At 38.7% G+C, this 17,347-nt stretch overlaps 1 protein-coding gene across 1 annotated transcript in view; it reads right to left on the bottom strand.

The window, feature by feature from the left end:
- Positions 1–1,813: 1,813 nt before the first annotated feature.
- ate1 (arginyltransferase 1) overlaps positions 1,814–17,347 on the bottom strand; it is a 36,907-nt gene continuing 21,373 nt past the window's right edge. Inside the window, 3 exon segments of the mRNA XM_030129408.1 lie at positions 1,814–2,017; positions 2,019–2,078; positions 11,707–11,835. Of these exon segments, the coding sequence (XP_029985268.1) occupies positions 1,829–2,017; positions 2,019–2,078; positions 11,707–11,835 (378 nt within the window). The 3' untranslated portion in view covers positions 1,814–1,828.

The following is a 17,347-nucleotide window of genomic DNA, read 5'->3' as shown; positions in this document are numbered from 1 at the left end:
GACTAAGATTTTTTTCCAGATCTGATTGGAATATGACCCAAAACATGGACTATTTCTGTAATAGAATAATACACAGAACTGGGGGAGAATAAATGGATCTGGATACATTTACCTAAGCTTTGAATTTGGACGCTAAGATACAGGGACACTGGTCCGATTTTTTCGTAGTTAAATTGGCCTGTGACTGTTGAATCCAGGTGTTTGTGTTCTAACAGGCTCTGGGATCCAAAACCATGAGGACTAATGTCAGAATAGAGTTGATATTATGGGATAGATACCATTAGTTTGGGTTCAGTTATACTCGTTGTTTGTAAATGACTCAGATGGTTTGGACTGAATTTAGATCAACATGGATTTTTTATTTTTTAATCCATGACTTTTAAATGTTCTTCTCTACATGTCTCTAACATTTTTTCTGCTCTGACTGTAAATAATCATTTCTACTGTCATCACATGTGAAGAACAAACAGCTGCCCGGTTAAACTGTGTGTACATGTGTTCAAACAGGTTGTGCTCCAGCTGCAGACAGGACATGTCCAAATACTTTTGTCCACATACTGTCTAAACTGTTGGCAGAATGGGACGGTACCACCTGAACTGTGTATTTACCACATCAACAATATGGTTCCTATTTGTTTGGGGGGGGGGGGGGGGGGGGGGCTTCTGGGAAGAGGCGGGCTTTTGGCATTGGTACTGGGTTCTGCAGAGTGATTTGGGGGGGGGGGGGGGGGGGTCACAGTAGTGAGGGCCCAAACCAGGGGGGAATATAATAAAAACTAATGTGTTTTGAGTGGAAACAATTAAAGAGGGTCTGAAGAAAAGAAGCAAAAAAAGACAGAAGAGAAGAAAAGGACGAGGACAGACAGGGTCTAAGGTGGACCAGATCACAGGGCAGACAGGGTCTAAGGTGGACCAGATCACAGGGCAGACAGGGTCTAAGGTGGACCAGATCACAGGGCAGACAGGGTCTAAGGTGGAACCAGATCACAGGGCAGACAGGGTCTAAGGTGGACCAGATCACAGGACAGACAGGGTCTAAGGTGGACCAGATCACAGGGCAGACAGGGTCTAAGGTGGACCAGATCACAGGACAGACAGGGTCTAAGGTGGACCAGATCACAGGGCAGACAGGGTCTAAGGTGGACCAGATCACAGGACAGACAGGGTCTAAGGTGGACCAGATCACAGGGCAGACAGGGTCTAAGGTGGACCAGATCACAGGACAGACAGGGTCTAAGGTGGACCAGATCACAGGGCAGACAGGGTCTAAGGTGGACCAGATCAGGACAGACAGGGTCTAAGGTGGACCAGATCACAGGGAGACAGGGTCTAAGGTGGACCAGATCACAGGGCAGACAGGGTCTAAGGTGGACCAGATCACAGGACAGACAGGGTCTAAGGTGGACCAGATCAGAGGACAGACAGGGTCTAAGGTGGACCATCAGAGGACAGACAGGGTCTAAGGTGGACCACATCAGAGGACAGACAGGGTCTAAGGTGGACCACATCAGAGGACAGACAGGGTCTAAGGTGGACCACATCAGAGGACAGACAGGGTCAAAGGTGGACCAGATCAGAGGACAGACAGGGTCTAAGGTGGACCACCATCAGAGGACAGACAGGGTCTAAGGTGGACCAATCAGAGGACAGACAGGGTCTAAGGTGGACCACATCAGAGTACAGACATTGACAGAGATTTGTGCCATATAATAAATTGTGATTGATTGAAACACAGACAGTACTGAACAGGACATGGGTCCAGATGGTCCTGGTCCTGGTCCTGCTGGATCTGGTTCAATAGTGGATCAATAGGCATTAAACAGTTCCATCAGCAGAGTGATCTGGTGGATGTTTGAGGGTTCAGGAGGAGGAGGAGCAGGAGGAGGAAGAGAAGCAGGAGGAGGAGCAGAACCATGAGCAGGAGGAGCACCAGGAGGAGCACCATGGCGTACTGGCTATGGTTACACTGTCGGGGTCGTCCGTGGATGTCCATCTGGTAGCGGGCGTACAGCTCCGCCGGACTGGTCAAAGGACGCCATGAAGCCTGGGTCCTGGAAACTGACCGGCACTAGCCTCACCTTAGAACAGAGGGGTGGGAGAGGAGGAGGAGGAGGAGGAAGAGGAGGAGGTGGAGGTGGAGGAAGAGGAGGAAGAGGTGGAGGAAGAGGAGGGAGGAGGGGCAGGAGGAGGAGGAGGAGGAGGAAGAGGAGGAGGTGGAGGTGGAGGAAGAGGAGGAGGAGGAGGAAGAGGAGGAGGAAGAGGAGGAAGAGGAGGAGGAGGGGCAGGCGGAGGAGGAGGAGGAAGGAGGAGGAAGAGGAGGAGGGTGGAGGAAGAGGAGGAGGAGGGGCAGGAGGAGGAGGAGGAGGAGGAGGAGGAGGGGGAGGAGGAATAAGAGGACAGGAGGAGGAGGAAGAGAAGGAGGAGGGGCAGGAGGAGGAGGAGGAGGAGGAAGAGGAAGAGGAAGAGGAAGAGGAGGAGGAAGAGGAGGAAGAGGAGGAGGAGGAGGTAGAGGAAGAGGAAGAGGAGGAGGAGGAAGAGAAGGAGGAGGGGCAGGAGGAGGAGGAAGAGGAAGAGGAAGAGGAGGAGGAGAGGAGGAAGAGGAGGAGGAGGGGGAGGAGGAGGAGGAGGAGGAAGAGGAGGAGGTGGAGGAAGAGGAGGAGGAGGGGCAGGAGGAGGAGGGGCAGGAGGACATGGAGGAGGAGGAGGAGGAGGAGGAGGAGGAGGAGGAGGTGGAGGAAGAGGAGGAGGACGGGCAGGAGGACGAGGAAGAGGAGGAGGAGGAGGGGCAGGAGGAGGTAGAGGAAGAGGAAGAGGAGGAGGAGGAAGAGAAGAGGAGGGGCAGGAGGAGAGGAGGAGGAAGAGGAAGAGGAAGAGGAGGTGGAGGAAGAGGAGGAGGAGGGCAGGAGGAGGAGGAAGCGGAGGTGGAGGAAGAGGAAGAGGAGGAGGAGGGGCAGGAGGAGGAGGACGAAGAGGAGGAAGAGGAGGTGGAGGAAGAGGAGGGGCAGGAGGAGGAGGAGGAAGAGGAGGAAGCGGAGGAGGAGGAAGAGGAGGAGGAGGGGCAGGAGGAGGAGGAAGAGGAGGAAGAGGAGGAAGAGGAGGAGGAGGGGCAGGAAGAGGAGGAGGAGGGGCAGGAGAAGGAGGAGGAAGAGGAGGTGGAGGAAGAGGAGGAGGAGGGGCAGGAGGAGGAGGAAGAGGAGGAAGAGGAGGAGGAGGGGCAGGAGGAGGAGGAGGAAGAGGAGGGGCAGGAGGAGGAAGAGGAAGAGGAGGAGGAGGAAGAGGAGGAGGAGGGGCCGGAGGAGGAGGAGGAGGAGGGGTAGGAGGAGGAGGTGAGGACCAGGACAGGATGAGGACAGGAGGTGGACATCAGGTCTGTGGTGCCTGGTGTTGGGGGTCAGGTCCGTGTCCTAGTTCAGGTCAAAGGTCAAACAGCAGCTCTGCTCTGGTTGACCCCTGGTTCAGATGGTTCCTATAAAGCAGGGCTGTCAAACATGTGGCCCGTGGACCAGAACCGGACCCGTGGACCAGAACCGGACCAGTGGACCAGAACCGGACCCATGGACCAGAACTGGACCACGGCCCAGAACCGGACCAAGGGTCCAGTCTGACCCATCAGTGTAAAAATGACACTGAACACATGAACAGTCACTGGTATTCAACTGGTGTTAAACTGGTGTTAAACTGGTTCCACATTCAGACCAACAGGATCAAAACAGAATGAACTGAAGTAAGAACAAACATAGGTTTGACTGTTTTAAAGAAGAGAACAGAACAGGAAATGATGACAAGATTTACATTTAACACACTAATCTGATGAACCTGAACTAACCTGAACTAATCCGACTAACCTGAACTAATCTGACTAACCTGAACTAATCTGAACTAATCTGAACTAACCTGAACTAATCTGAACAAACCTGAACTAATCTGAACAAACCTGAAACTAATCTGACTAACCTGAACTAATCTGAACTAATGTGACTAACCTGAACTAATCTGAACTAATCTGAACTAATCTGAACTAATCTGTCTAACCTGAACTAATCTGACTAACCTGAACTAATCTGAACTAACCTGAACTAATGTGACTAACCTGAACTAATCTGAACTAACCTGAACTAATGTGACTAACCTGAACTAATCTGAACTAACCTGAACTAATCTGTCTAACCTGAACTAATGTGACTAACCTGAACTAACCTGAACTAATCCAAACTAACCTGAACTAATGTGACTAACCTGAACTAATCTGTCTAACCTGAACTAATCTGAACTAATCTGAACTAATGTGACTAACCTGAACTAATCTGAAGTAACCTGAAGTAATCTGAACTAATGTCACTAACCTGAACTAATCTGTCTAACCTGAACTAATCTGAACTAACCTGACCTAATGTGTCTAACCTGAACTAATCTGAACTAATCTGAACTAACCTGAACTAATCTGAACTAATGTCACTAACCTGACCTAATCTGTCTAACCTGAATTAATCTGAACTAATTTGACCTAATCTGTCTAACCTGAACTAATCTGAACTAACCTGACCTAATCTGTCTAACCTGAACTAATCTGAATTTACCTGACCTAATCTGTCTAACCTGAACTAATCTGAATTTACTTGACCTAATCTGTCTAACCTGAACTAATCTGAACTAACCTGACCTAATCTGTCTAACCTGAATTAATCTAACCTGAACCGTTCCAGTCCATTCAGTGTTCTGTCTGTTCTGAATCTTTGTGTCTGTGGATTTGATCTGTCATAAACCTGATGAACTGCTCAAACTGTTCCAGGAGAGTTTATAAATGGAAGTACCATCAGAATTTCATGTTATTTTCTTGCACTAAAACAAAGACAAATGTGCATTTTTTTCTTATTGTGTTGTTACTTGACTGTTCTGATCCTATTGGACTGAATGTGGACGTGGACATCCCTGCCCCTAAAGACACAGTGTGGACCCAAACAGTGGGACAGTGGGGGGGCAGTGTTCTTGGGGGGGGGTTTGAGGATGAGGCTAGTGCAGCTCAGATCACAGCCCTTAAACATCAGCCAAGACGATCTGAGGACGCACGACACACACCCAGTCCCCACCCACAACCTGTCCGTCCGTCCGTCCATCCGTCCACAGAGTCCAGGCCACAGGTCCACATATGGGACTATCAGAGACACTAATGGACACCAAACTTCACAGAAAAACCCAAAAACTCCTTCAGATGTTCGACCCAGAACCAGAACCTTCCATCTAAACAGTTACCACACTGAAAACAGACTCCTGCTGTCATAAACTGACCAAATATGGACATTGTTCCTGGTTCTGGAGGCGGGGCCAATAGTTCCTCCATTCAGTGCACCACAGTCTGAACCCATTCATTTGTATTTGTGCTGATCTACCAACTCCAGCTCTAAGGTGATCAGATATGGTCATCTTTCCACTGGTCCAGTCTATTTCCTGTATTAGTGTCATTTCTGTTGTAAATTCTGTTTTCTTTGGTCTGTGTTTACGTTTGGATCCATTTACATCTGATCCAACTTTTCTGTTGGGTTTTCAGCTGTAGTCCATATGGAACCACTAGAACTACAATGATGGAGGTTCACATGGGACCACTAGAACTACAATGATGGAGGTTCACATGGGACCACTAGAACTACAATGATGGAGGTTCTAAGGGAAGGGACTGTTAGTCCAAATGTGGTTCTGTGGGTTTGGTTGGAGTTGTTCTGTTGAACCTGCTGGTGTTGGCTTCAGTTTGTCAGCTGAGGTCACGTGATCATTAAGAGGACAGTTACTGTAGAGCTGAGCTCTGATCAATGTGGTTAATGCCTTATTGTGTGTGTGTGTGTGTGTGTGTGCTAATGCTAACATGCCAAGTCAGGCTGTCTGCTATCCTGTGCTTAGTGCCTTATTGTGTGTGTGCTAACACTAGCATGCTAAGTTAGCCTGTCTGCTATCCTATGGTTAATGCCTTATTGTGTGTGTGCTAATGCTAACATGCTAAGTTAGCCTGTCTGCTATCCTATGGTTAATGCCTTACTGTGTGTGTGCTAACACTAGCATGCTAAGTTAGCCTGTCTGCTATCCTGTGCTTAGTGCCTTATTGTGTGTGTGCTAACACTAGCATGCTAAGTTAGCCTGTCTGCTATCCTATGGTTAATGCCTTATTGTGTGTGTGCTAACGCTAACATGCTAAGTTAGCCTGTCTGCTATCCTATGGTTAATGCCTTACTGTGTGTGTGCTAATGCTAACATGCTAAGTTAGCCTGTCTGCTATCCTATGGTTAATGCCTTACTGTGTGTGTGCTAATGCTAACATGCTAAGTTAGCCTGTCTGCTATCCTATGGTTAATGCCTTACTGTGTGTGTGCTAATGCTAACATGCTAAATTAGCCTGTCTGCTATCCTATGGTTAATGCCTTACTGTGTGTGTGCTAATGCTAACATGCTAAGTTAGCCTGTCTGCTATCCTATGGTTAATGCCTTACTGTGTGTGTGCTAATGCTAACATGCTAAGTTAGCCTGTCTTCTATCCTATGGTTAATGCCTTACTGTGTGTGTGCTAATGCTAACATGCTAAGTTAGCCTGTCTGCTATCCTATGGTTAATGCCTTACTGTGTGTGTGCTAATGCTAACATGCTAAGTTAGCCTGTCTGCTATCCTGTGGTTAATGCCTTACTGTGTGTGTGCTAATGCTAACATGCTAAGTTAGCCTGTCTGCTATCCTGCGGTTAATGCCTTATTGTGTGTGTGCTAATGCTAGCATGCTAAGTTAGCCTGTCTGCTATCCTGTGGTTAATGCCTTATTGTGTGTGTGCTAATGCTAGCATGCTAAGTTAGCCTGTCTGCTATCCTGTGGTTAATGCCTTATTGTGTGTGTGCTAATGCTAACATGCTAAGTTAGCCTGTCTGCTATCCTGCAGTTAATGCCTTATTGTGTGTGTGCTAATGCTAACATGCTAAGTTAGCCTGTCTGCTATCCTGTGGTTAATGCCTTACTGTGTGTGTGCTAATGCTAACATGCTAAGTTAGCCTGTCTGCTATCCTGTGGTTTAAAGCCTTACTGTGTGTGTTCTCAGAGCAGAGCTGGGCAGACACACAGTGTTCACAGACAAACACTGTTTTCTGATTGGACCACAGTCCTCCAATAGGAACACTGAAAATGTCCGTACTCGCACAGTCCAATTACAGAATGAATCAACTGGTAAAGTTAGCACCAGTCTATTTGAGGGCATGGAAAATGGCAGTGCATGTACATGCAGCGGCTCAGCAGTGCAGCGATCATACTCTTCTATTAGTATACTGCTAGTTTATATATTTTTATAGTTATTATCAGTATTTATTACTCTCACTATTTGAGTCCACATGCTGATAATGCACCTAAATGTCATTGTACATTTTGTATAATGACAATAAAGTATCTTATCTTAGTACCATCAGTCCATGTCAATAATTGGTGTCGAATACAATGGTCATCAGATATGACCTATTTGGACATTCAGAGGCGCCATAGTTACCATGGAAACAGAGAAAATACCTGATGTACACTGAAAATGTACAATACAAAGGATAATATTATCATAAAGGACGATAAATCAGTTTAAAACTCGGTCCAAGGCTCCTGTAGTCCAACAGCAGATTTAAAGACATTCACTGACATTCATCTGACCTTTGAAGGTCACTGAAGGTCAAAGGTCATGGCACCAAAACAAAGCCCATATGTGACTTCCAATCTATTCTCAACAGTAATTAGATCAATATGTTCAAGTGTTTTACAGTTCTAACACTTTAAAATGTATCCCATTATAAACCAACGAGGATTTGGAATATTTCAAAAATTCATCCTAAATTCCTAAATCCATATTTTCCAGTTCTATGAACAGACCGAGCAGAACTGAAACCAAAGATGGAACACAACAAAGACAGAGCCATTCAGACTGAAGGGTCAGGATGAAGGTTCTGGAAGAACCGTTTACGGACCACAAATCACTGATCCAATAGTCCATCAGAACCTTTGAGTCCATCAGAACCTATGAGTCCATCAGAACCTTTGAGTCCATCAGAACGTCTTAAGTCCATCAGAACCTCTTTAGTCCATCAGAACCTTTTTAGTCCATCAGAACCTATGAGTCCATCAGAACCTTTGAGTCCATCAGAACATCTTTAGTCCATCAGAACCTTTTTAGTCCATCAGAACCTCTTTTGTCCATCAGAACCTTTTTAGTCCATCAGAACCTTTGAGTCCATCAGAACCTATGAGTCCATCAGAACCTCTTTAGTCCATCAGAACCTTTTTAGTCCATCAGAACCTATGAGTCCATCAGAACCTTTTTAGTCCATCAGAACCTTTGAGTCCATCAGAACCTATGAGTCCATCAGAACCTCTTTAGTCCATCAGAACCTTTTTAGTCCATCAGAACCTATGAGTCCATCAGAATGTCTTTGGTCCATCGGACCTTTTTAGTCCATCAGAACCTTTTTAGTCCATCAGAACCTCTTTTGTCCATCAGAACCTATGAGTCCATCAGAACATCTTTAGTCCATCGGACCGTTTTAGTCCATCAGAACCTTTTTAGTCCATCAGAACCTCTTTAGTCCATCAGAACCTCTTTTGTCCATCAGAACCTCTTTTGTCCATCAGAACCTATGAGTCCATCAGAACATCTTTAGTCCATCGGACCGTTTTAGTCCATCAGAACCTTTTTAGTCCATCAGAACCTCTTTTGTCCATCAGAACCTTTTTAGTCCATCAGAACCTCTTTTGTCCATCAGAACCTTTTTAGTCCATCAGAACCTCTTTAGTCCATCAGAACCTTTTAGTCCATCATCATCAAATAAAACACTAATAAATATAATTATTAGGCCTGTAACGGTACACAAAATTTTCGGTTCGGTATGTTTTCGGGTTGAAAGCCAGGGTTCGGTTTTTTTCAGTTCGGTACGGGAAGAAAGAAAACCCCTCAAAATGTCTTTAATGCATTTATGAATTTTTGAAAAATTTTCCCCCAATTTTTGGAGACAATAGAATATAGAAAAACAGGAATAATATAATTCTGCTGCTATAAATCAAATAGAAAAAAAATAAATTATTAATATTACTAAATGTATTTTAAACATTAGTATTGCACTTTTCCCTGACAAGTAGTTTTGAACAAACAACAAAAATCTAATCCCAGTTCTGTCAGTTCACATTCTGCAGAAAAATACCAAAAAAATTCCACATGAAGTTCAACATTAACCAGAGGACAAACTGGTATTCTGTTAAAACAAACTGAAGAGCAACTTTGAGAACACAAAATTAACCAAATTATTTATTTAGGAAAGAGAACAAACTGTTTAGGACACTGTGTGTACGTGCGCACACGTGTGTAGGGTGCGATTTGTCGGGGGGATGTTTGGGTTTTTTTTTGGTCGGAGCCAGGGGGGTGGGGGGGTCCATAACTAACGTAACTAACGCTGGCGTGAAACGAAAGTGAAACTTTATGTTCTTTCAATGTCCAACTATGGGTTCTATTCCTGTTATACAGCATGTGTGTGAGAGAAATAGAGAGAGAGACAGAGCTAGTGTCAGTGTTGTAGAACTACCGTAGTTCCTAGGGGCCAAACGTCTGTCTTATTAACGTCTCTTTCCTCGTTGTTATCTTTCACCTGAACCTGAACTGATGCCAAACTGGACTGGACTGATCCAAACTGGACTGGATTGATCCAAACTGGACTGGACTGGACTGATCCAAACTGGACTGGACTGATCCAAACTGGACTGGACTGATCCAAACTGGACTGGACTGGACTGATCCAAACTGGACTGGACTGATCCAAACTGGACTGGACTGATGGTGGAGGGTCTCCAGTCTCTTCCTTCCAGGTTCACATCATATTTGTTGTTGTTTGGGTTTTTTTAACCTTATATCAGTTGCTATTTGGTATTTCGGGTCAATATGTGTGTCCTTCAATATGTCTGTGTGGAACTTGCGCAGATTAAAAGTTCCGCATCAAACAACGTCTTTTGTTTCTTTTCTCATCATACTGTGCCGTTTTGGTACAGCTGTGTACCGAAACGGTTCAGTACGTGTACCGTGACAGGCCTAATAATTATGTATCATCCTAATAATTCTGGCCCAGCTCTATGTGAACCTTTGGAAAGGTGGAAAAATGAAACCAACCCAACGGAAACGGCAGAACTGTCAGGTTTATATGTATGTGAAGTTCTGTCTGTCTGAGTGGACTATTTGACTAATTTACTACAGAAACAAAAATTACCATCCAAGAATCCCTTTAAAGTATTTCAATAAAGACGATTCTGAAAACAAAGTAAATAATCCAGAATATTCCACATGTGACACCTGAGCTGAACCACATTTAACACAGAAAACATGAACTATGTACAAACGATCCTTCTAAGACTAATGAGGACTGAAACTAACTACCGTAAGCAAGTAATATAGAAGTACATAAGTAATATTTAAGGAAGGAATAAGGAATAAAATGAGTAACAAGTAAATGAGTAACAACTAAGTAAATAATAATAATGATAATTATGATAATAATTCTATTACTATAACTACTACTACTACAACTACTACTACTAATAATAATAATGCCGATAATGATAATAATACTATTACTACGGCTACTATTACTACTATTAATAATAGTAATGACAATGATGATAATAACAATAACAATAATAATAATAATAATGATAATAATGATAATAATTCTATTACTATAACTACTACTACTACTACTACTACTACTAATAATAATAATAATAATGCCGATAATGATAATAATACTATTACTACGGCTACTACTACTACTACTATTAATAATAATAATGACAATGATGATAATAACAATAACAATAATAATAATAATAATAATGATAATAATGATAATAATTCTATTACTATAACTACTACTACTACTACTACTACTAATTAATAATAATAAATGCCGATAATGATAATAATACTATTACTACGGCTACTACTACTACTATTAATAATAATAATGACAATGATGATAATAACAATAACAATAATAATAATAATGATAATAATGATAATAATTCTATTACTATAACTACTACTACTACTACTACTACTAATAATAATAATAATAATAATGCCGATAATGATAATAATACTATTACTACGGCTACTACTACTACTATTAATAATAATAATGACAATGATGATAATAACAATAACAATAATAATAATAATAATGATAATAATTCTATTACTATAACTACTACTACTACTACTACTACTAATAATAATAATAATAATAATGCCGATAATGATAATAATACTATTACTACGGCTACTAATACTACTATTAATAATAATAATGACAATGATGATAATAACAATAACAATAATAATAATAATAATAATAATAATAATAATAATAATAATAATAATAATGATAATAATGATAATAATTCTATTACTATAACTACTACTACTACTACTACTACTAATAATAATAATGCCGATAATGATAATAATACTATTACTACGGCTACTAATACTACTATTAATAATAATAATGACAATGATGATAGTAACAATAATAATAATAATAATGTTTGTTTGATCAGATATGAAACTCCTCAGTCCAGTTCTGATTATGAGTGTAGCCTAATGTAAATCTGAACCACCACCCCCCCGCCCCCCGTCATTGGTCGACCTGTGACCCCGCCCTCTGACCTGGCTCTCAGTGGGTTTGTCAGGCGGGTCCTTGTGAATGGCCATCTGGTAGAGTTTGTACACCTGGTAGGAGGCGTCGAACGAGGCAAGGAACTGTGGACTAGGGGGAGCGGAGCGCACTAGCCTCACCTTCAAAAAGAACACGGGCACACAGGGGGGTTAAGGTCCAGAACCACAACCAGAACCAGAACCAGGGCACAACACAGGAGTTAGAACATCTGAGAGGAACCACAGGGACAACACACACACACATACACACACACACACACACACACACACACACACACACACACAGATGCTGATGTGTTCCAGGTATATGATAGTGTGTTCTAACACATATGTTGGTTTAGTCCATTTATCCAACAGATGTATAAATGTAAAATAAAATAAATGTACGACTGAATTCATTCAAGAGTTTACACACATTTATTAATTAAGACTAATATTAACACATACTAATATGATATAATTCAGTGGTGGACCGTCAGGGCCTGCAAGGCCTTCTCTGCTGGCCTAAAAAAAATATCTGAATCACAGACTGGTGTTAATTCTATTTTGTCCAAGAATACTTCTTCAATAATTCCAAATGGTCTGTGTGCTTCCTTTCAGAGCTTTTCCTCTGGTTGTGCTGCTTCCAGACCTGTATTTTCATATTAAAGTATTTAAACAATCACATTTCAGCCATCGTTTGTTGCTAGGCAGGGTGTAGGCCTTCACAGTCAGCTCTGCAGGCCCTCTAAGCAAAACGTAAGTCTAGAGGACGCTGTTGCTTCAACCAATCAGATTTTGAGTTGGTGACACCAGGGCCCTCTAGCAGGCGTACGGTGACGTCAGCGTATTCACACCCTGTGTTTGGATAGTCAGAGAGCGGACTAGCCAAAGCTAGCAAACTGCATCTGTAACGAGCTGCACCGACACAAATACAGCTGTTGGTTTAACAGCTGTTCAGTCCAAACACAACGGCTGAAGGAGGAGAAGAAATGGATTTGGACACAGATTTACTGTCAAAGCCATTTTAAGACGGACTTTTCCAGAAAAGCTGGATGTGGTTAAGAAAGGGTCAGACAATTCAGAAGCTAGCAAGCCGGTCACAAACAGGAAACAGATTTGTCTGTCACTTTCACTCCACTAACTACAGCCGGTACCCCTGGTACCCCCGGTACCCCTGGTACCCCCGGTACCCACAGGGATAATCTGTACAACAGAGGAGTTGAACTCTTTTTGAGGAGAGAAAAGAGGATGGATTTTGTACAAATCAGAAATTTTGGTGAGTAAAATGTTCCTATTTTCCTAAATAATATTGCAAGCTAATGAGGTTATTATTGATGCTTCTTTAAGCCTCAGTCACAAAGTTTCGTACATATGATGGGTTCGTACGAATCTCCAGGTTCGTATGAGTTCTGGAGTTCGTAGACATTCATGGAGGCAGCAGTACTTTCTTCTGTCCGTCTTGCGAAGTCAGTACGGCTGCCGTTCAAAACACAAGAACGTCTTGAGGTCGCCGTGAGAAAATGAGGTGTTTTTGAGTTATCCGTGCAGATTTGTTTCCAGTTTATTTTTCTGTTAATAAAAGACTTTCTTCTTTCTATGTTCTGCACCATGCGTTTGACACCAGTCTTTCACTCTGTCTTGACAGTTTGTATTTGTATATATAATGGTCCATAAATGGTTCGCCCAGTGTTTGTAGTCGTTGGTAAGGGCATTTGTGTCTGAGGCTTCATGTGTGTCAGCTGTAGCTGCAGCAGAAGCAGACTGTGCACCTGGGTTTGTTTATTCACTAAAGCTTTTATTGTCGCTACACCAGTTATCTATCTGTGATGCAACGGCTCTGTATACTGCATTTACTGCAGAATAAGATGGTTTTTAGAACCATAAAGTGGTTATTGAGGAGTGGATGGATTCAGAAAGAGCACGACTGAAGGCCTAGGGGTGAAATGCACGGTCCACCACTGATAGAATTATTATTAATTTAGACTAATACGAACACATAATAATAATATAAGTATTATTAATTTAGACTAATATGGACACATAATAATAACATAAGTATGATTAATTTAAACTAATATGGACACATAATAATAATATAAGTATTGTTAATTTAGACTAATATAAACACATAATAATAATATAAATATTGTTAATTTAGACTAATATGGACACATAATAATAATATAAGTATTATTAACTTAAATTAATACGAACACATAATAATATAAGCATTATTAATTTAGACTAATACGAACACATAATAATAATATAAGTATTATTAATTTAGACTAATATGGACACATAATAATAACATAAGTATGATTAATTTAAACTAATATGGACACATAATAATAATATAAGTATTGTTAATTTAGACGAATACAAACACATAATAATAATATAAATATTGTTAATTTAGACTAATACGGACACATAATAATAATATAAGTATTGTTAATTTAGACTAATACAAACACATAATAATAATATAAGTACTGTTAATTTAGACTAATATGGACACATAATAATAATATAAGTATTATTAACTTAAATTAATACGAACACATAATAATATAAGCATTATTAATTTAGACTAATACGGACACATAATAATAATACAAGTATTATTAATTTAGACTAATACGAACACTTAATAATAATAAGTATTATTAATTTAGACTAATACACACACATAATAATATAAGTATTATTAAATTAGACTACTATGGACACATAACAATAATATAAGCATTATTAATTTAGACTAATACGGACACATAATAATAATACAAGTATTATTAATTTAGACTAATACGGACACATAATAATAATACAAGTATTATTAATTTAGACTAATACGAACACTTAATAATAATAAGTATTATTAATTTAGACTAATACACACACATAATAATATAAGTATTATTAAATTAGACTACTATGGACACATAACAATAATATAAGCATTATTAATTTAGACTAATACGGACACATAATAATAATACAAGTATTATTAATTTAGACTAATACGAACACTTAATAATAATAAGTATTATTAATTTAGACTAATACGGACACATAATAATAATATAAGTATTATTAATTTAGACTAATACGAACACATAATAATAATATAAGTATTATTAATTTAGACTACTACGGACACATAATAATAATATAATTATTATTAATTTAGACTAATACAAACACACAATAATAATAAAAGTATTATTAATTTAGACTAATACAAACACATAATAATAATGTAAGTATTATTAATTTAGACTAATACGGACACATAATAATAATATAAGTATTATTAATTTAGACAAATACAAACACATAATAATAATATAAGTATTATTAATTTAGACTAATACGGACACATAATAATAATATAAGTATTATTAATTTAGACTAATACAAACACATAATAATAATATAAGTATTATTAATTTAGACAAATACGAACACATAATAATAATATAAGTATTATTAATTTAGACTAATACGAACACATAATAATAATATAAGTATTATTAATTTAGACAAATACAAACACATAATAATAATATAAGTATTATTAATTTAGACAAATACAAACACATAATAATAATATAAGTATTATTAATTTAGACTAATACGGACACATAATAATAATATAAGTATTATTAATTTAGACTAATACAAACACATAATAATAATATAAGTATTATTAATTTAGACTAATACGGACACATAATAATAATACAAGTATTATTAATTTAGACTAATACGGACACATAATAATAATACAAGTATTATTAATTTAGACTAATACGAACACTTAATAATAATAAGTATTATTAATTTAGACTAATACACACACATAATAATATAAGTATTATTAAATTAGACTACTATGGACACATAACAATAATATAAGCATTATTAATTTAGACTAATACGGACACATAATAATAATACAAGTATTATTAATTTAGACTAATACGAACACTTAATAATAATAAGTATTATTAATTTAGACTAATACGGACACATAATAATAATATAAGTATTATTAATTTAGACTAATACGAACACATAATAATAATATAAGTATTATTAATTTAGACTACTACGGACACATAATAATAATATAATTATTATTAATTTAGACTAATACAAACACACAATAATAATAAAAGTATTATTAATTTAGACTAATACAAACACATAATAATAATGTAAGTATTATTAATTTAGACTAATACGGACACATAATAATAATATAAGTATTACTAATTTAGACAAATACAAACACATAATAATAATATAAGTATTATTAATTTAGACTAATACGGACACATAATAATAATATAAGTATTATTAATTTAGACTAATACAAACACATAATAATAATATAAGTATTATTAATTTAGACAAATACGAACACATAATAATAATATAAGTATTATTAATTTAGACTAATACGAACACATAATAATAATATAAGTATTATTAATTTAGACAAATACAAACACATAATAATAATATAAGTATTATTAATCTAGACTAATACAAACACATAATAATAATATAAGTATTATTAATTTAGACAAATACAAACACATAATAATAATATAAGTATTATTAATTTAGACTAATACGGACACATAATAATAATATAAGTATTATTAATTTAGACTAATACGGACACATAATAATAATATAAGTATTATTAATTTAGACTAATATGGACACATAATAATAATATAAGTATTAGTAATTTAGACAAATACGTACACATAGTAATAATATAGGTATTATTAATTTAAACAAATACGAACACATAATAATAAAAGTATTATTAATTTAAACAAATACGAACACATAATAATAATATAAGTATTATTAATTTAGACAAATACGAACACATAATAATAATATAAGTATTATTAATTTAGACAAATACGAACACATAATAATAATATAAGTATTATTAATTTAAACAAATACGAACACATAATAATAATAGAAGTATTATTAATTTAAACAAATACGAACACATAATAATATAAGTATTATTAATTTAGACTCATGTGAACCCAGCTGTGTGTGATGACACCAAACTAACCCTATCGGATGTCCAGTGGACCAGAACAGTCCCAGAAGAACTGAAGGACCTGAGGACAGCAGAGTGTGTTAGAAGTGTGTGTGTGTGTGTGTGTGTGTGTGTGTGTGTGTGTGTGTCCACTGGGACAAAGGACACACACACACACACCTGTTACAGTCAGAACCAACGCAACAGAATAAACATCAGCCCATGGACGGACATGTCCAACACCTGGTACCAGACCCCCTACACCTGGTACCAGACCTCCTACACCTGGTACCAGACCCCCTACACCTGGTACCAGACCTCCTACACCTGGTAGCAGACCCCCTACACTGGTACCAGACCCCCTACACCTGGTACCAGACCTCCTACACCTGGTAGCAGACCCCCTACACTGGTACCAGACCCCCTACACCTGGTACCAGACCTCCTACACCTGGTACCAGACCCCCTACACTGGTACCAGACCCCCTACACCTGGTACCAGACCTCCTACACCTGGTACCAGACCCCCTACACCTGGTACCAGACCTCCTACACCTGGTAGCCGAC

The sequence above is a fragment of the Sphaeramia orbicularis genome, unplaced genomic scaffold (genome assembly GCF_902148855.1).
Source record: "Sphaeramia orbicularis unplaced genomic scaffold, fSphaOr1.1, whole genome shotgun sequence".
Lineage (NCBI taxonomy): Eukaryota > Metazoa > Chordata > Actinopteri > Kurtiformes > Apogonidae > Sphaeramia > Sphaeramia orbicularis.
The sequence above is the reverse complement of the archived record's forward strand: the minus strand, read 5'-3'. Positions and strand labels throughout refer to the sequence as shown.